This window comes from Nanorana parkeri, unplaced genomic scaffold (genome assembly GCF_000935625.1).
Source record: "Nanorana parkeri isolate BGI_ZX_2015 unplaced genomic scaffold, ASM93562v1 scaffold885, whole genome shotgun sequence".
In the NCBI taxonomy this organism is placed as follows: Eukaryota; Metazoa; Chordata; class Amphibia; order Anura; family Dicroglossidae; genus Nanorana; species Nanorana parkeri.
The window spans coordinates 255,936-275,528 of NW_017307153.1; the positions used below are offsets into that span (position 1 = coordinate 255,936).

General features: G+C 40.0%; 1 protein-coding gene across 2 annotated transcripts in view; it reads right to left on the bottom strand.

Moving 5' to 3' along the window:
* SGSM3 (small G protein signaling modulator 3) overlaps nucleotides 1-19,593 on the bottom strand; it is a 59,760-nt gene that overhangs the window by 25,531 nt on the left and 14,636 nt on the right. For both annotated transcript variants that reach the window (XM_018565775.1, XM_018565774.1), the window contains exons 2-12: nucleotides 17,920-18,097; nucleotides 15,168-15,253; nucleotides 14,991-15,057; nucleotides 14,607-14,815; nucleotides 13,623-13,730; nucleotides 9,736-9,879; nucleotides 5,764-5,959; nucleotides 5,479-5,624; nucleotides 3,880-4,107; nucleotides 3,278-3,332; nucleotides 2,070-2,197 (exon numbers count right to left, since the gene is read on the bottom strand). In XM_018565775.1, coding sequence (XP_018421277.1) covers nucleotides 2,070-2,197; nucleotides 3,278-3,332; nucleotides 3,880-4,107; nucleotides 5,479-5,624; nucleotides 5,764-5,959; nucleotides 9,736-9,879; nucleotides 13,623-13,730; nucleotides 14,607-14,815; nucleotides 14,991-15,057; nucleotides 15,168-15,253; nucleotides 17,920-17,926 — 1,374 coding nt within the window. In that variant the 5' untranslated portion in view covers nucleotides 17,927-18,097. The remainder of the gene's footprint in view (nucleotides 1-2,069; nucleotides 2,198-3,277; nucleotides 3,333-3,879; nucleotides 4,108-5,478; nucleotides 5,625-5,763; nucleotides 5,960-9,735; nucleotides 9,880-13,622; nucleotides 13,731-14,606; nucleotides 14,816-14,990; nucleotides 15,058-15,167; nucleotides 15,254-17,919; nucleotides 18,098-19,593) is intronic.

Genomic DNA, 19,593 nt, shown 5'->3' on the forward strand with positions numbered 1-19,593 from the left:
TTTTCACTTAACTTTTGCAATCCCAAACTGCAGAATAGTACAAGTAATCTGGGTGGCTGTACACTTGTAGTTGTAGCAGCCGGCCCTGCTAGATGTCATTGGATGCTAGGAAGCCAGCTGTCCTAGCAACCAATAAGTGAAATGGAGGGAGGCCGGTGTATCCAATGTCAGCCAGTCCCAGTGCAGGTCGACAATTGTGGTCCCGAGAAAACTGCCACTTGGTCTGCGTCTGGACTACAGTCTGCCATTTAGTGATGGCTGGTTTAAAGCAATGCACAAAGAGTGTGAAATCCGATCTCAGCAGCTATTGTTAAATACAAATGTACTAGGGATACAACATAAAATCTGTATATAAAATTCAATAATAGAATACTGAACAGCAAAAAAAACTATAGTTGACCTTTAAAGAATGATTAAACATAAAGTAAACATTTAGTTTAAAGAGACCCTGTCCCCAGACCATTCATTTTAACAACAATCTTTCAAGAATCAAGAATACATGTGCATTAAACATATGTTATGCATGTTATTTACTAGTGAAAGCCTCCCATTGTGTAAACATCCAAAAGACCTGAGACTGCTGTTGGGAACTGCCATCTTGGATGTCAGCGGGCCCAACAGACTTTGAGCTGTTAAACAAGTGAAACTCTATAGTATTCCCCTTCACTTCTCCTGCTGCAGCTACATAAATATTTATGTAGGGAGGTGAGGGGAGAGGTGGAGGAGCTGGGCCAGCAGAGTAGGAACCAGATACTCTCAGCAGAGAAGAGGGCTATGATAAGGCAGCAGAGAGGGGGAACTGTGGCTGTTGTAGGAAATTGACTCTTCCTGGAGTTGTTGAATTCCCTAGAAAGTTCAGAAGCACATTGCAAGTAAATAAAAAATGTTTATGGAAAAATGCAGTTTTTAAGTTGATGACAGGGTCTCTTTAAAAGCATCAGACTTAGTAAAACAATGGTCATGTATGGTTTAAAATGCAGCTTGTTGTATTCCAATGTATGCAATTATTCCATTGTTTATTAGTCTAAGTGTTTTTTTTCTTTTAATTATTGTTCTTATTGTAATAATTCGTCCCTTCTTAACACATGATACCACAAAGCTTCGAATTCACTCCCTTGTAATCTTGACTACTATAACTCCCTCCTTGTTGGCCTACCACTAAGCAGGCTATCCCCCCTTCAGTCCATCGTTAACACTGCTTCCAGACTCATCCACCTTAAAAAAATCAGCATCTGCCAATCGCACCACTGGCACCCACTTCCCCAACATATAAAATTCATAATACTAACGATAAACTACAAAGCCATGTACAACTCCGCCCCAACCCACAAATTTATTCTGCAGCAGGACAATGACTCCAAACATACAGCCAATGGCATTAAGAACTATTTTCAGCGTAAACAAGGACAAGGAGTCCTGGAAGTGATGGTTTGGCCCCAAAGAGCCCTGACTCAACATCTTCGAGTCTGTGTGGGATTACATGAAGAGACAGAAGGATTTGAGGCAGCCCACATCCACAGAAGATCTGTGCTTAGTTCTCCAAGATGTTTGGAACAAACTACCTTCCGAGTTCCTTCAAAAACTGTGTACATAGAAGAATTGATTGTTTTGAAGGCAAAGGGTGGTCAGATCAAACACTGAATTGATTTGGATTTCTCTTCTGTTCATTTACTTTCCATTTTGTTAATTGATAAAAATAAACTAACACTTTTATTTGTGAAAGCATTCTTACTTTACAGCATTTTTTCACACCTGCCTAAAACTTTTGCACAGTACTGAATATATTTAAAGAAGAATGTATCTGGGAATTTGTAGATATGTTTAAGAGAGTTGAAGGATGGAAGTTCCCTCTTATAAAATTGGTGCAGATACCTTAGGCCCAATCCTGGCCATTCACTATCTGGGCTGTCAACAAAGTGGGGAAGCTTAGGGTTCTGCCAGATAGGGTCATTAGACCAGGTCTACAAGTCAGAGCATGACATTATAGTAGAACAAAGTTATTAGTGTAAGGGTTAGCTGAGGGACAGCTCTTTTAGCCTCCAGACAAGCATTCATTATCGTTTACTTACAATGTTGCAGTTTTTGGGGTCAGAGCATTGGAAATGACGTGCAACTTGCAAGATGGCTTCCCGCAGATCTGCAACCAATGCGGTCTGCTTGATATTCTTGGCTTTTAGAGCCTCAAAGTCATCATCACCTGTGGTGGAGATAAAATACACAGTTAGATAGAAGACCCGTGACATATATTCTTCAGTAGCCAATGGTAGAATAGGTTTTAGGAGTTTGGATTTACAAAAGCTACAAATCTACAAATTCCCATGCACAATTTACTAACATTATGCATCTTCTACCCTAAATTATCGATCCGCAGGGTAAGTCAGCTACATCTAGAGCATAATTTATTTAAGCGGTTATTGCAAAACTCTCACAAACCTATGCAATAAAAAGCAAATGGCAAACTGAACATAAAAGATTTGCAAAGCAAAGAAAGAACAGCAATGTACAATGTAAAAATCAGGAGAACCAAATATTCCATTGTTCATCCTCGTAAATCTCCCCAATTGAATTGAATTACTATGCCCATACATTTTGTACCCAACCTGCCCCCCCCTTACCATACACACACCCCCATCCCCCCATAGTGTTATGTGAATTTTCGTGAATTTTCAGCATTCAATGCAGTAAGGGGGAAAGTTATTGTTCCATGCACCTCCAGGCCAAAACACAGGGACTGTCAAAGCAACAGAGCGGAATCTCAAACCAGGTCAAGTGCTGTTAAATGAGACTCACTGAAAATACTTATACAGCACAATGTGTCTCTAAATCTTGATAGCTTATAATGTCCTCAGAAGGACAAAATATTACAAATAAATATTCAAAATCATCTGACTAGAGGTATGCCTATGAAAGAAACTTAATCATTCAAATAACTCTATATGTTGACCTCAATGGACTTGCGTCTTTTTTTAACCTGACTATGTACCTAAATCACATTAGACTTGATATAAAAATGAACATAACAAAAAATTTTCCATATGGATTCATTTGAATTTTCATGCCTAAATATATTCCTTCCAGAGGCAGAAATGACAAGCCAAGTAAATGCCATTTCCTTTTTTAATGCAGCATTTATTTTAGGCTTACTGTATTTGTCTGTCTAATCAAGACACTGGAAGCTCAAGTAAGATTTGCTTCTAAAAACAGTCATGTGAAGCCATAAAATTACAGGATTTAATACAGAAAGAGACTGAAAAGATAAAATGAGTGAAATGCTCACCAAATAAGAGCGTTGTGATACCAGATTTCCTTCTCTGACTCTGTCTTCTCATAATCTGCCCAGAATATAAAAGAAGAAAAAAATAGATGACATGCTTCTTTCATTAAAGAGGAAAAAGCAACTCTTCAGCAAACACTTTCGCAGCTGAAGATTTGACAAGGTGATTCTCTGACAAGTTCAAATTGCTTATAGCTTCTCATTGGCACTTATCCTGGGTAACAGTCTGAAAGATACTGCTTGAAAATGTGACAGCCGTTGTCAAGAGCCGATTCCTCCAAAATCGGCAACTAGAGAAAAAAACTTGTATTTGCAAATGTTACTGCTAGTATTGCTGTTTTGCATATCTAAAAAGGTACTACTTGCAATTACTAGCAATGTAATTAGTTATTCATCAGTTAAAACTATCTATAGGAATACAGTAAGTAAAAGTATAATTATGTATGAATGTGTTTAGTGGGGATCAAAGAAATGAAGCAAAGACTCATTGTAATACAAATTAATATCCTTACAATCTGTCTGCATGCTGAAATTCTGAATATCAGGCTAAAGAAAAACATCCTCGCAAGACTAACTTATAACTGATAATTACACAGAATACTTACTTTGGAAAGGTTGGTGACAGCAGTGGTGGAGTTGAGCAGCTGGCCCTGGTCTGCAATGAGATAAGCAAGATGTTTGCGTCGCTGGGCTTCAATCATGACTTCTGTAAGTGTCCCTGCAATTATCATGGCCTCTCGTAGCAACACATCTGGCTCTTCTATTTGAGATGGAATGTCTGATAGAGTGTTAAAGATGGAGGCAGAATTTTCAGATTGGATGAGCTCTTCTTCCTGCAAGCAGTAAGAATAACAGGTTAAATCTAAAAATTACCTTTGTTCACAAGAGATCGTTTTTTCCTAAAGTCAAACTACAGTATATGGCTGTGCTGTGATGTCTGTACAAGAAACGAGGGGTGCAGTAGTCATAAAGAGAGAAAAGACAAAAACAGCACTATACATATTGTCATAAGTTCAAACTCTTCCCTACTCTACTAGAAATGTGTTGTTGGTCCCTAATGGAGAGATTTCCCATCACTTCCTGTACTGACAGGAAATGAGGGTAAATGTCCCCAACATAACATTGTGACAGTAGATATAACACTGTCATGCTCTAATCAAAAATAAAAATGTTTTGGCTGCAGTTAGGCTTCAAATCACTCAGTAGCAAGTGATTAAAATCACCTCTGTAGCAGAGCCCCGACTGTAAATGTCTACAGGCTGGAAGACTCAGCAGCAGTTTATAGTGCTCCATGTCTTCCTGCTCCGGAGTAGCTCTAGTGAATAACCCTGCCAGGCTCCTGTCTTGCTTCATAGAGTAAACAAACCCTCGACTCCATGCCATAAACCCCAGCTACTGTTGTGGTCTGAGAACCATTCCAAAAGCAGCTTTTAGCTTCATTTTAATTTCAGCGATATAAACTGCAGCTCAGGAGCTGGAACCAGCTCCAATCTTAAAGCCCTGTCAACCCTAGTCAGTAGCAGAGGGATGTATAGGTTTAACAGAAAAAAACAAGATTAGCAATTGACTATTACCCTGGTACCACTTCCTTAAAGCGCAAGTATACTGGTTTGATTTATTTTTGTTATCTTAAAAGTGTGCCTTTCTCCAGCGCTTTCAGAATGATCTTTGGTCCTCAGTGCTGTCCCCTGCTGCTGACACTTCCATCCAAGGCTGACACTTCCATCTCCAACACTGACACTTCCAGGTTCTCACACAGGAGTTACATCCTCCACGGCACCTTAGAGATGCCATGAATGGGCTGAGTGTGTACACTGTACGGCACAAAACATAAAAAGAATGCTGTGGGAGAGAAATAACTTTTTGGCAGAAGAGACTTTGTATGTCTCTTCTGCCAAAAATCCCACCTCCCAGCGATTTTATTTTAACTTTACTTCCACTTTGATGGCCAAATACAAATTGCTGTTGCTAAACCTCCTGAATGATGTCCATGATAAACACTATGATCTTGTATTGTAACCTGCATGGATAACCGTTTCAGCAATAGGAATACATTAAATAAATGATTAATAACCAAAATTAAAATCAGACATGATATTGGAAGAGTGTAAAACACACTGCTAAGCTGCATATTTTTTTCTCCATGTTTTAAGCCTTTTTGAATGTTAAATAGATAAGAAATGTGCACACTAAAATAACCATACCTTAATTTTCAGCATGCCCAAAGTGGTCTGGAACAGGACCAGAGAGCCCTGGTAGAAGAATACATCCCAGATTCGTAACAGCAGTTTTATGTGAACTACGCTGGCAAATGCGGTGAGGAACCAGTGCAAAGTGATGAGGGACAGCTCTGTAGGCCATAAGAGAAGAGATAGACAGTAAAGGCAATTCGTGCAAAAGAATATACAGAGATAATTAATAGCAATGCAAGATAATCATGCAGTTACAGTACATGCCTGTGCGTCTATATAGCTGTATAAAGTACTAACCAATATCATGTTCCTGTAACAACTTGTCCAGCCGAGGGAGGTACTGAACTATGAGGTGTCTCAGTACTCGCTGGTCTGTCTGAACACCAAGCAGAGTGGTGCTGAAATAGGACGCAGGCACCAGATCCTCTATAACAGCACACATCATCCAGAAAGCATCTTCCTCCTCCAGAAAGAGCAGCAAGCATGCAGCCACCTGACAACAAAGGAACAAAGAGATTCTAGATTAGAGGGGTTGAGACAGGGAAAATGAAACCTTTATGTGTCATTTGTTTCTTTAAAATAGCATCAGTATAATGCTAGGTGTGAACAAGGTGAATGTTCATGAGTTTGGCAGTAGCATAGATTAAGGGCCTGTGTCAATGGCATAAGTTTGACATCAGTTTGAGATGCTTCTGAGATCATTCAAAATGTATTGATTGGTGCATTTGACGTACACCTGCTTTGACGTGACCTGACCAGCTTCAAGCAGGATTTGCATCTCCATCTCAACAAAATTCCTTTGACACAAGCCCTATATTTTACAGATATAACGACAAGATGATCAGACAGCATTTAAATAAGTCCAGCCCATCTAAAACTGATGTGTCTAAACAATAACTAAAAACAATTAAAACTTGCATTTCGGGTTTCTGGAAAATGCAGGGTCAATAATGGGTTAAAATTCCAGAAGAGTCCTAAAGTGCCCTGGGCATACAGTCCCTTAACTGAGCTGGACAGGGAAAACCCATGTGCCAAAGAGAACATAAAAAGAGAGACAACAGCATGGAACAGGGCAACCTTCATGCACGAAACGTTGTAATGCAGAATGGTTGCCTTGCTCCCGGTTTTTTTTGGCATCTAAAACTGATATTTAAGTTTTAAAGAGCTAGATTACTTGACAATGTCTATAACTCTCAGTGACTTTACGTACAAGATGTTTGTGCTTGAGTCTCTTGGATCTGTACACCTGCTGTGAGCAGGAGGAAGTCGCACTCTCTCTAATGTATTTTTCTTTGTTATATACCAACCTGGCTACACCCATAACTAAAATATTTATGTTTAACAGACCAGCTTTTAAAGAGCAATTCAGCCTAAAACAACAGATGACACGAGAATTTCTGTGTTCTGTATCCAATACAGGAGTGTCCATAGGACTGATAGAAATTGCTCTTAATGGTTTCTTACGCAGTAGTCGATTTATGGAAGTTATAATTAGTTTATTTTCTGATACAATAATGACGTAAAACAAGCAGATTTGTCATTTGTATGGCCAGCATTATTCTTTATTGCTGGTGCAATCTCCTTTCAAACAGTTCAAATCATAGAAGAATTAGCACATAAAATGTTATGGGAATGCCATTTTTATTTTCATTTTTAGTCAGGTAAATATGAATTACTAATGAATATTTTATATTTAGGTTTCCAATTCTATGCTCCTGTTTACATGTGTACCAGGCTAATTTTAAATGGAGGAAAAAAGACATATATGATGCAGTCTCTGATTAGCATCAACATGTATCCCCGTGGTAACATAGTAATAATGTAACTTAGTTAACCTGTTGATCCTGCCAGTAGAACCTTTATTTTTCCACTTCCTTTATCAGGGGGACAATGCTGGTTCCCACAGAAACAATTGCCCCACAAATGACTGGTATCACAAACTGGACAATGTTTATTTTTAAAGTTAAAACATGCTGTAAACAAAACACAGGCTCCTCCTACTCTCACATGTTTCACCGGCTTATGATCGTACGATAATCGCAAAGTGTATGGAAGGCGTGCGACCGTTTCTACTGTACGGTCGCACATCTTCCGTCAAACAAGCAGACTGGAAAACCCGCCGAGAATCGTACGTACGAGTTAGTGGCCTGCTTGTTCGATAACTGCCGAACGGGCCGGTGTGCGCACGCGCACACTGCCCGCTTGCAGTCAACGGAAGAACGCCCCTCATTGCAGTCATCGGAAGCGATGATCGCAAGTACGATCTGCCTGTCCAAGATGGGCAGATCATACGTTTTTTAAATTACTTTACAACCATCGCAAGACAACCCTCTTGCGAGGGTTGTAAAGTGTATGGCCACCTTTACAGGTTTCACCACTGAGGCTTAGTCTATGCGGTGTATACACGTGCTTGGATTACAATAACGTTTGAAGAAGTTTGTCAAGATGTGAGGAGTGCGGCTGTGTTTAGATTGTACTAGTCTTTGGTGAACACACATCTTTCAGCCTGCACCTGCGGGATCTATGCAGCATGATTAAAGCCAGAGGATTGGATCGGTGAGAGTTTTCTGTAATTTCTAGGTGACAGAATGTTACCTAGGTTCCTAGCAACAAATTGAAGTCCTCCCTGTAATATACTCCTTATATCATCATCTCCATGCAAAAATGGGTAAATATCTTTTAATATTTCATTTAATGTCCTCATACTGGCAACTATATGGAGTAGAGAACATAAGTGTTCTCTCTTTATTCAATCGTGCATGTTGTTGGAATTCTTAAAAATTTCTAATCTAATTTTCACCTCATATTACCGTCTAATCAAGGAATGGGAGTACCCACGTTGTAAAAACCTATTCTGTAGTTCAAAGGATTCTCCCTCAAAGTCCTCTGTTTTGGAACAATTCCATTTGAGAGGAATGTATTGTCCCTTAGGTATTGCTCTTTTCACTGGCCCCTGGTGGCAACTATCGGCTCTTAAGAGATAATTTTTTGATGTAGGTTTTCCGTATGAGTTAACCCATACTTTGCCACCTTCACTCAAACCAAGCAGTTTAAGATCCAGATGTTAACTTTTTCTTCCAAAATAAATATTAGATTGAAACCATTAGAATTAAGATATTGGGATCATTATCATTGTTATGGGGACAATGCTGTTGAGTCTGTAGGAACATTATACAGCAGCCCTGTAACCACCACTTTTATAGGACAGCCAGTCCTGTTAAAGGAATAGGAAAATATAAAGATCTACTGGAAGAATCAACAGGCAAAAGAAAACTAATCATTTTATGGTGAGTACAACAATTCTGTTTTCTCAATGATGTATGGACACAGTTTTAATTGATAGATCATTGAAACCAATGGAATTGCCACGAGCATTGCTCAACTGAGGGGCGGGCAAAACAAAACCAAAAAACAACAACAATAGATTAATCCCATAACCATAGCCAACTGCAAAACCCTGCTGAGAAACGTAGCATATGCTGAAAAACATAGTGAACATTATGTGGGATACTGAAGCCTGAGGCAGTTACTGCTCTAATTGAATAGGCAGCACCAGGGAGCTGAGGTTCCTTTTGTTTAAGGGTAGGGTTGCACCGGTACCGTTTTTTCGGTATCAAGTACCGATATTTATCTTTTGGTACTGGTAATTCCGCTGGCATGAAGCCGGCTTCTTGATTGCCCGTGAAGGCGGCTCCATGCCGTTTGGCTGTCCTGATGCTGATTGGCTGGGAAGCCGGCTTCCTGGCCAATCAGCATGGGGCTGGCTAAACAGGCGGGTCATTAAGTATCGGAGCATTTTTGGCGAGTATGAGTGCTCATCCAAATACTCTGTATCGGTGCATCCCTATTTAAGGGCATAAACCTGAGAAATAGCCTGGTAAGATATGGTGATGCCGCAATCTGTAATAACACACAGGGACTCTAATAGCGTGAACTACATCTAATGAACTACATCTGTTGCCTCCTTTTGAGGATTTTGCGGAAATGTGCAATGCATTGCATTGTCATTAAACAGATTCATCGCTCGCACTGCTACAGCCTAATTCGGGTGGTCCTTTTCTAAAAAATTTTGTTCGTATTGCAAGACATTGCTTGTATAGCACGGCAACATTTTTCAGAAATGTTTGCATGTCTTGCGGAACACTCGCAAACCAAGTTACCTGAAAACCAAGGTATTACTGTACCTTTAAGAGTGTTTACATTTTTTCACAGTTTGAGCATAAAATTCACAGAGATGAAGGCCTTAATCAAAATTTCCATTTAACTCACCATGCCGGTGCCTTGGCAATACCCAATATCTGGGTACAACCATGCCAATCCACGCAGTACTCTTCTGAGACGAGGCACGCCTACACTTTGCAGATTGGAGAAACAAGCATTGCTGGGCATTGTTCTAAGCAGGTCCTTTTCGATCTGATAAGTAGCAAAGCAAACATTTTGTCAGTTATTACACCTCTTTCTTTAAATGTATTACTATGACTTTCTGATGTATAGTTTCAACATTAACAGTCAAAACATTACTCAATAGATGTAAGCAATAATTTAACAGTTACTTAGAAATTGCAAAACATTTTTTGTGTACCGTGCACTTTGACTGGGGTTTAATGGCACTCAAAATTAGTAGACAAAATGATGCCACTTTCAGGAGCCAGTCATTTCAAAAGTAGCCAACAAGTAGTTTAACTAACCAGAGAATGTGTGTTTTTAATTGCTGATGAAATCACTTAAAGTGGATGCTGCTTCTCGATGTTTTGAAGTTTTAGTTTCCTGCAGAATAAGCTGGTCCCCTGAGCATGACTATCTGTTTTAGAGTGACTCCTTTCTCAAGCAGACTTTTATGGAACCACCCTTGTTTGTGCTAGTAAGTTGTGTGCGTCTCCACAAACACACAGGCACAGCAAATTAAGCTACTTTCCTACCCCCTGGCCCCCTCTCTCCTCCCATCTCGAAATAGATGAACAGTTGCTGCAGTCTGCTTTGTCCCCTCTGATCCTGTACTGGACAGGAAGTTCAGGGAAGCTGAGCTAAGAGACTTGGAAGCGGCTGTTCAGAAACATGGCGATTGTAGGTGTTTGGGGAAAATGTAAACCAATGATTTGCTGGGCAATGTATATTTGTTTGATCTGGATTCATTATTGAAAAAAAGTTTGAGAGCTTAATACGATTTTAAATTGCCCCATGCTCAAACATAATTAAATGCAGCTCTCACTGCAATAACCACATCCTCCCTGGCACTGCACCCCATAGAAAGTCCTCTCCGTGGTCCAGCATCTTTTGTCTATTGGCTTGAATAACTTAATGTCATATAACTCACTTCCTGTAAACCCAGGCCGTCAGGGACCTTTCTCCTCTGGGCAAGTCATCGCACTGGCTTGGCCTAAAAAAATTTTTTTTTGCAAAGAGGGTTCCCACATCCATTACATGGCTCCAGTCTTTGCAACATTGCATATTTGCCCACCACTGGAGGAAGAAAACGTGTGATGTCATGCGACTGAACCGAAGATTGCTGGAAAAGCATATTTATATAAATGAAGGGGTTAGGGCAAGATGGAGCTCCATCTGTGGCTGCAGTGCCTTCCTCACTTCTGCTCCGATCCCCGCTGCCTCTGCCCAGGAAAGCAGCGGAGATTCAGAGGAGAAGCTGAGCCCCCCTTTGTGCGTGGCCGAGCGGCAGAGGATCGGTACATATCAGTGCTATGTACCGGTCCTCTGTGCAGGACAAACACTGGAGCGATCAGCTGATCACTCCAGTGTTTGTAAATAACTGGGGACACATAGTGCTATGTGTCCCCAGTTATGAATGAACAGAACGTGATTTACATCACTTCTTGTTCATTCATGAGTTTCCGAATGGGGAGCAGCACTCAGTACAGAGGCTCCTCCCCATTCAGAAACTGCTTGATAGTAAATATTTTCTTAATGAATGGAAGCCTCTGTGCTTTCCATTCATTTAGAACAGAGACTGCAAAAAAAGAGATTGAGGACTTTGTGTCCTCAATTTCTTTTTCTATTTTAAAAAGGAAATATCAGGGGGCTGTTTAGACCTCTAATATTTCCCAAAGCCCCCCCCCAAGAGTTAAAAAAAATTAAAAATTAAAATATTTTTTTTGAGGTGTGTGTTTTAACGTGTGTGTTTCATTACGTGTGCGATGTGTTTTTAATGTGTGTGATATCTATGTATGTGTGCTTTCTTTTTATAATGAGTGTGTGGTGTGTGTTTTATTGAGTGTATAAATGTTTGAATATGTGTGTTTCCCTATTTTGCCTAAGGCAGTGATGTTGAATGTTTTTTAAAGCCCAGCGACCAAACTGCAATACAATACTATACTTATGTTTAGCGCTGGCACTTTGAGATAAATTGATTTTGCGTCGCAGTTTGGGCACTCGGGTTCAAAAACGTTCGCCATCACTGGCCTAGAGTATAAAGAAAATTGTTCCTCAATAGTAGTACATTGGCCGCAAGCTGCATTAACTGACTTCAATATAGTATGCGCTTGTTTGTAACTATATTGAAAGACTGGAAAGACTGACTGCTGATACTGGAGTAAGCAAACAGGACAACAGGTTCAATTCACAAAACTAACATCTCAGGATACAAATGTATATGTTCTAACAATGTAAGAAAAGAAAAAACCCTGCGATCCAATAATGCCAGAGACAGAAGCTACCATGACAGAGACATTTTGGTTGTAATTGCATGTAACCAGATCATCTTGTCTAGAGAAAGACTGGATGTGACTGGATGTGTCCCACTCACTATGTTCTGTTGCAGAGTTCTGGAGTGAAATAGAGCAAAACAGACCACTATGAAGATGAAGACCACCAATCCCAGCACAAGGATAGAGCTCTGCAAAAAATATTGATATCGGGATTGAAGTTACTGCACCTGATTCTACAGTTGCGTCAAATTCTTGTGGGGTAGAAAGACCTTGGCCTAAAAGGTATTCAGGTGAAAGCCGAAGTACTCCAAGTGATGTCACAGAATCAGAAATGAATGCTCTAATTTCAGGCTCCATCCAAAATTCTCCAAAGTCAGCATCGTATTTGGCACATTGGAGACAGTCCAGAGAGGGCTGCTTTTGCAGCAGCAGATAGTCCAGGTATCCGATGACTGGAATGTCATTGAGAAGATGACCCAGAGCTGGTGAAGAGACCTTTGTGAATATTCCCTGGGCTGAGGCAAGGTAGAAGTGAGGGACTACAAAAGCTAAAAATGCTCCACAAACAGGGGATCTTGTTTGTGTCTAGTAGGTGCACCGGGAAGGTCTTGGTAGTCTTAGGGCCTCTAAGGGACCCAGACAGGTAACAACGCTAACAGAAGCTAGGCTGAACTTCCAGTCTTAACATGGTGTGCACTGCATCAATAAGAGCTGAAATGGTCTTTCTAAGCCTGGAACTAGGGCAGCGGCCTGCGACACAAAAGCCATATTATCCATGAAAAAGTCTCGCTTTTTTTATTATTTTCACAGCTCAGACCTAACTCCCACAGTGTATGTCCCATGCTTCTGTGAGATGTACAAACTGAGCTACAGTACAAACTGAGCTACAGACTTTGACAGTTCACTCCTCTTCATTTCCAACCATGCTCTGCAAAAGAGCTGCATTCTTGATTGACAGCACTTATCTCACTGTCTCTGGACTTTCCAGACACAAGCAAGGTCACAGGAAGGCAGGGGGAGCGGGCACACTCCCACAGGAATCATTACAGGCATTACAACTGGAAGAGGATCCTTGTTTTGTGCCTGGAAAGTGAAGGGACAATGAAATAAGAGCTGTCAATTAATAGTCCATTTACTTTGCAGAGTGTGGTTGGGAATGAAGGAGTTAATTGTTAAAGTTACATAGTATTTGAGGTTGAATAAAGACACAGGTCCATCAAGTTCAGTGTGTGTGTGTGTGTGTGTGTGTGTGTGTGTGTGTGTGTGTGTGTGTGTGTGTGTGTGTGTGTGTGTGTGTGTGTCTCTTCCATTCCTGTCCTTCTCATCCCACTATATACCAAACAACCTCAATAAAACACCCTGAATAGTGGGGCCCTTTTTCTTAATCTCCATGTTGTCTTTCTGCACCAGTTCCTCACAGCAGTAATGACACAGGTAGAAGAAGGTAAGAGTTTAAGAAAATGAAGAATTGACTGGTAGTATTGACCACCTATTTACCTGTTTAGCTGCTAGAGTCTCATCATTGGAGCTGTTCCGCACAATGTCTCTGTAAGTCATCTCTGAATTCCTTTTCTTCTGCAGTGCACCCGACAGTCTCATCCAAAGCTTATAGAACAAAAAAAGATTACTTGATTTTTCCTACTATAAATTGCTACTGTATGTTAAAGACAAATTAGAGTTTTAATTTAAATAGATTGCCCAGCAAAAATAAAACCAAAACTGCTTTTGCTGCAGTACACATGTTCACCCGGGTGCAGTCCTCTGCAGACTCATTGTTAGCACATTAGCAAAGCAGCATAGTTGACTGGATCCTTGTGCTGATTTTCCGTCCCCCTGTCCAAGTTCTGCTGTACTGCAAGAGGTTGATAGCAACTCAAATTCAGGTTCTTACACTTGTATTAAAAAAAAAAAATTCAGCTCTGTATTCATTATTACATCAAATATTTGTGTCTTTCTGTCTGTATAGAGTTTATGCAAACATACATTTTCTAAACTGGCACTCCCCAATCATGTTTTCAGATCAATATTATCGTCCTCTATGGTATTAAAAGACCCCCATAGACAAAAAAGATGACCTATAGTGGGATCAAGCAATGATAATTATGTGCATGGGCTCTAGAAAAAAAATCAAGATCGTTTTTTCAAGTGAATAGAACATGAGAATTATTTTACCTTTGCTAAAGTTTCTATGAAGATAAAGGAAGCCATGAAAGTGTGCAAATGTCAATTCCGATGTCTATATTTGGGTATTATTTACAAAAATAAATCTTTGGCAGTCGAGTAAAGCCCACACCCACTATCTCATATCTATAGGCAGACAGTAGTCTCAGTCTTTCCAACACTCTAATTGCAGAGGACTAGAATAATCCATGAGAGCTGTGCTACCTTTGGAAAGCTGTAGGATTAGCATACTACAGCATTTTTCAATTCACACAGGCTGCCAAAGACAAGTTGAAGCTTTTACTCTAAGCACTGGTGTACCTGTGGCCTCATACTGTGAGGAATTCCAGCCAACACAAGGGAGCGCAGTTTGTCAGAATGTGGGAGTGTCACATCTATCTTATCCCACGTTAGGTCTCCTACGTCATGGTTGTGGGTAAACTCTAGGTGGGCCTGCCACTTAAGCCTCTGCTGGGGGTCTTCCGTCAGTGGGATACCCAACAGCTTACTTGAATTAGGTTCTGCACCATCTGCAGAGTGTAACAAAAGAAGAAGAAAACACAAATTAATGTATTCGGTAGAGTAACAAATATAGGGAGAGGGAGACGTACATGGAGGCTTCAGCAGACATTAAGATGAAGTTCAAATCTGGTTTTAAAGGAGAAAAAAAAAAATGAACTCAATATCAATCCTTGTCATTATTACCTTCTTTATCCACTCTGAATCCAAACTCATCATAGCGGAACTCCGGCTGTTCTACAGACTGCTCCTTCTGTAAATCACATCGAGAGAGAAAGATTTGTATAAAACAAACCTCAATATTTGTAGAAAAGTTTTTCAAATGAAGATGAACACACGTTCCACAGATATGTCTATTCTTACCTGTGTGTATTTTGCAAGTATTTCCTGTGGCCACATGCTTGGTGTCAGAGCAGAGAAAGGACCACCCGGAGATGGGGTGCAACTCCCTAAACGATAAAAAAAAAAAACAATATTATAAAGCACATTAACACTTGTGGAACTTAAAAAGTGCATCTAAAGCCATTTTATATCAAGTAGTGAAGAGTTAGAACCTCTGCCAGATTTGTACTGCTGCCTGTGCTCCCACTTGGGAGAATTATCCTCATTATTTGTCACAGGACTGAATGTGAAGAAAATCGAAAATTCTGAGTTTCCTGGAACAGGTATAGAGGACATCTTGTAGGCACCTTATTCCACTAGAAATCCTTTTGACATATTCAACCAAAGAAATAATACGTTCATTCCAAGATAGGTCTGGTTCAGGGGGCATTGACACATAGTAAGCATTATACAGCTGCCTTCTCCATTCAGAGCTGAGATCACAACGTCTAGCAGAGAAAGTCTTCCAGCACAGATTTTTCTTGTGGCTCTGACATGTCACACAGATGAATGCAGAAAACAGCAAGGGAAGCACATGCTGGAAGGTGTGATAGAAATATGCCACAATAAGCCATGTCCTTCAGGAGCGCCCATGTTTTACCATGCCCATCAATTACTGGGACAACATGGCACATTTTGCATAGCACACATTCATTAGCCCACAGAATTTTTGTCCCTTTCAATTGGTGGTCTTCTTCCGCCTGGCCACAGGTTCCCAGTCCTCCCCTGTTTTAATCACAAACTCAATAGTTTTTTAAAACAATAATAGAAGGCACACTTATCCCAAAGCAGTAACTCAGAAGACAAACTATCACAAATGATTACAACAAATAGCAGCACAACTCCTGTGTTTTCAGCTACTTTGTCCACAAGCCTCTTTGAGGGAACATCCATCCTGTACAAATCCAGCTGGACCAGGTAAAGGCAAACTGATATCTGCAAACATCTGTTAGGCTAAAGCCATTGGACAAAGTACAACAAAGAATTAAATCTGGTGAATGGATATTGTAGTCAATTAAATACATTCCCTTGCCCATGGAAACCAAGTGGATGTAACCAGTTCCTTAAGTCTACATTAAAGTAATATTAAAGTCAAAAGGTGTTTAAGCTATTCCAATGCCGATTACATTCCTTACAATGGATGCTGCTACTTGATATTTAAATGTTTTAGCTTTCTGCAGAATCAACCAGTCCCCTGAGCACTGGCCGTGATATCCTGTTTTAGGGTGGTTCCTTTGCCTTTCAGGGTCTTATGGAGTAACCCTTGTGTGTGCTTGTAAGCTGTGTGTGTCGTCACAAACACACAGGCTCAGCAGTACAAACCATTCCCCAATGGATAGATAATGGGGACAGCTCTGTACCTTGTGATCTTATAACGGACAGGAAGTTTAGAGAAGTGGAGCTGAAAGAGTTCGAGCCAGCGGTTCGGAAACACAATGACTGCAAATGCTTAGGCACAAAATTAAAATAAATACTTTGCTGAGCAGTGTATATATGTTTGATCTGGATTATTGGAAGAAAAAAAAAAAAAAGAACAAGGATTGAGGGTTTACCAGAGGTGCTCCGAAAATTAAAATTTCAAAACCGAAAAAAAAAGTCAGGCCGAAACCGAAAATGCTTTTTATTTTAACGTTTTCAATTTTTAAAATATTTTAACATATTTGTTTATAAACTTTTTAATATATTTTTATTTTTTACTTTACTTTTAGGGGCCACGGGGGGTCTAAACAGAGTACCTAAAAATGCACTGGCTAATGTATCTTTACAGTATATCAAACTGCTATACACAACAGTTTGCTTTGAAAGCAAACTGTTTTTGTTGCAAAACTCGCTATTAGCTTTTAAAAGCCATAGATAGGCCAAGTACAGTTCATCAACACATTTATGGTTTTAAAAACCACACCATACCTTTTTAAAAACAGTACTGTCCTTGGAATTAAAGCAAATCTAAACCAAAAAATTCAAATGTACAGTGTATATAGCCAAAACTTTTTTTTGTATAGTTTGGGATGAAATAGATAAAGGATAAGTAAACATTAAAACAAAGTGCACTTAACCTTTTTGCTCCCACCCCCCGACCTAAATAATACACCCCCCCAGATCCATACTTAGAGATTCGACAGGAAAAGTTCCTATTGTTTACATCCAGTGCCACATGATTTGCTGGCTGCACTTGCACATTATAGCACGATAGACTTCTATGGGACACGGCCAGGAGAGGGAGACTCTCACTAGTTATCTTCTATGAACTACCCCCCTCATATTAGAGGGCAGTGGTTGCCCAAATCAGGAGAACAGCCTAGGGTGACAACACTGCTTCTCCATATACACAGTAGTACAGTCATTTCCCTAAGATAGGAAGCGTGTTACTGACAGGATCACCAGATGAAAATAAAGGAATCATGAAAACAATTGGGGCCACCACACCAAAGGTCTGGTAATCTGCAGTAGATTATATATTTGTTCCTGCAGAATAGATTTTGAAGGTCATCAGCTTAGAAGCATAGTATGATGTTTGCATGTCAGTTGTATTTAAAATGGATCTAAAATGAAATGCTTCCGATTACTGTATACATAGACCAAGCTATTACGTAATATGAAAGTGATTAGGGTGTGGGCATCTCTCTGCAGCACATTGTTACCATAGATAATCCAATTTTATGTGCACAAAAAAAGGAAACAATAAGTGTTCATAAACACAATAAACCGAAAAAATTGGTTTAGCCTCCCTTACCTGACATGGTGCCAGAGTAATCAGTGTTGGCTCAGTGTGTAAGAGTTCCCTTAGGCACAGTACAATTAACAAAGACGCTTGAAGACTATGTGAGCTCAGGAGAGAAGCTGGTGACAATCACAAGGTGCAGCCTTGGCATCAGTGTCTTTTCAGAGATGGGAGGTTGCCATCAGGTGCTCTGTGAAGGAAAAAAAAATACAAATTGAACAATTTAATGTATTTTGCAGATTGACACTTTTGCCAAGACTGAGGGTTGCGGTTCTGTATTCAAGTTATGCGTCTCAGTGTTTGCACCCTAAGGGCTAGCCTAGCATGCTCAAGCTGTTGATTCTGCCTAATGAGTCACTGCTTATCAACCCTGCACAAAAATACATACACACCACTTAAAATGCCCCGGCTGCTGAAAATGTCTCACCGAGTTAAGATTATGTTTCACAATTTAGTAGTCCTCATATGAAAAGGTGGGATTTCTCATTTACATGGGAAGTGTTCTTTTCATATTGCTTGCCTAGCATAAATACACCTATTCTGAAAGGCTCCCGAGTCTGCAAAACCACTAAGCAAGCAACACGAAGACCAAGGAGCTCTCCAAAGATGTCAGAGATAAAGTTGTGGAGAAGTATAGATCAGGGTTGGGTTATACAAAAAAATCCCAAACTTTGAACATCCTACACAGAACTATTAAATCCAATCTAACAAAATGGAAAGAATATGAAATCTACAAATATTTGTTATTTATTAACAGTTTTATCTTTTAGATTTAGGGCTTGTTCACACCAAATGCAGACCAGATCTGCATGAGTCTCTGCACATGCAGTGCAGTGTGTTTTGCCGTGTTATTGGCGCATTTTTTACATGTTACGGGCCGTTTTTGTAAAAAAAATAATATATATTATTATTTTTAGCCTAAAATTGGCTTTCATTGCACTCCAGGGTATTTGCATGCATTTCTGATGCTTTTGCATGCTTTTTGGTGCATTCCACAGCAGAAAAAAAATAGGGCATGCTGCAGTTTTTCTACATGCTCTTGAACTGAACGCTCTTTTGATGCGTTCCAGCAGCTTTTTTGTTAGCTGCAGTGCAGTGCGTTTTTGACGCGTTTTGCGTTTCCGGACCGTTTCCTGACCGTACAAAATGTGACATGCAGTATTTTTCTGTCGTAACCTGAACGGACAACGCACGTGAGAACTGTAACCCATAAAACACATAGGGATACATTGGGATGCATTTTTAATGCAGGAGCGTACGGATCAGGTCAGCACAGAAAACGGACGTTGTGTGAACAGGCCCTTAGTCGGAAAAGTGTTTTTTTGTGCACTGATACTGATTTTAGTGTGTTTTTATCCATTGAATTGTGTAGTTTTATCGAATACTGATTTGACAAACAGTTGTACAATTATCGCAGGACCTACAAAATGAATAGCACCATCTTTTTATTCTACCGGCCCTGCGTTTTCAGAAAATATATGGGTTGGGGGTTCTTTTACAAATGCTAGCAACGCAGCAATAGAAAATCAAACCGATGGGAAAAACTGCAAAAATTGTGGCCAGCTCAGGTTAAAAGCATTCTGGAGGACTTGGCAGCAAAAGGGTTAAATGAGAACTTTTGGGAGAGTAATACATACGCTTCCCAATAGTTTGGGCTGATGTGTGACACTGGCGCTCTCACGCGTC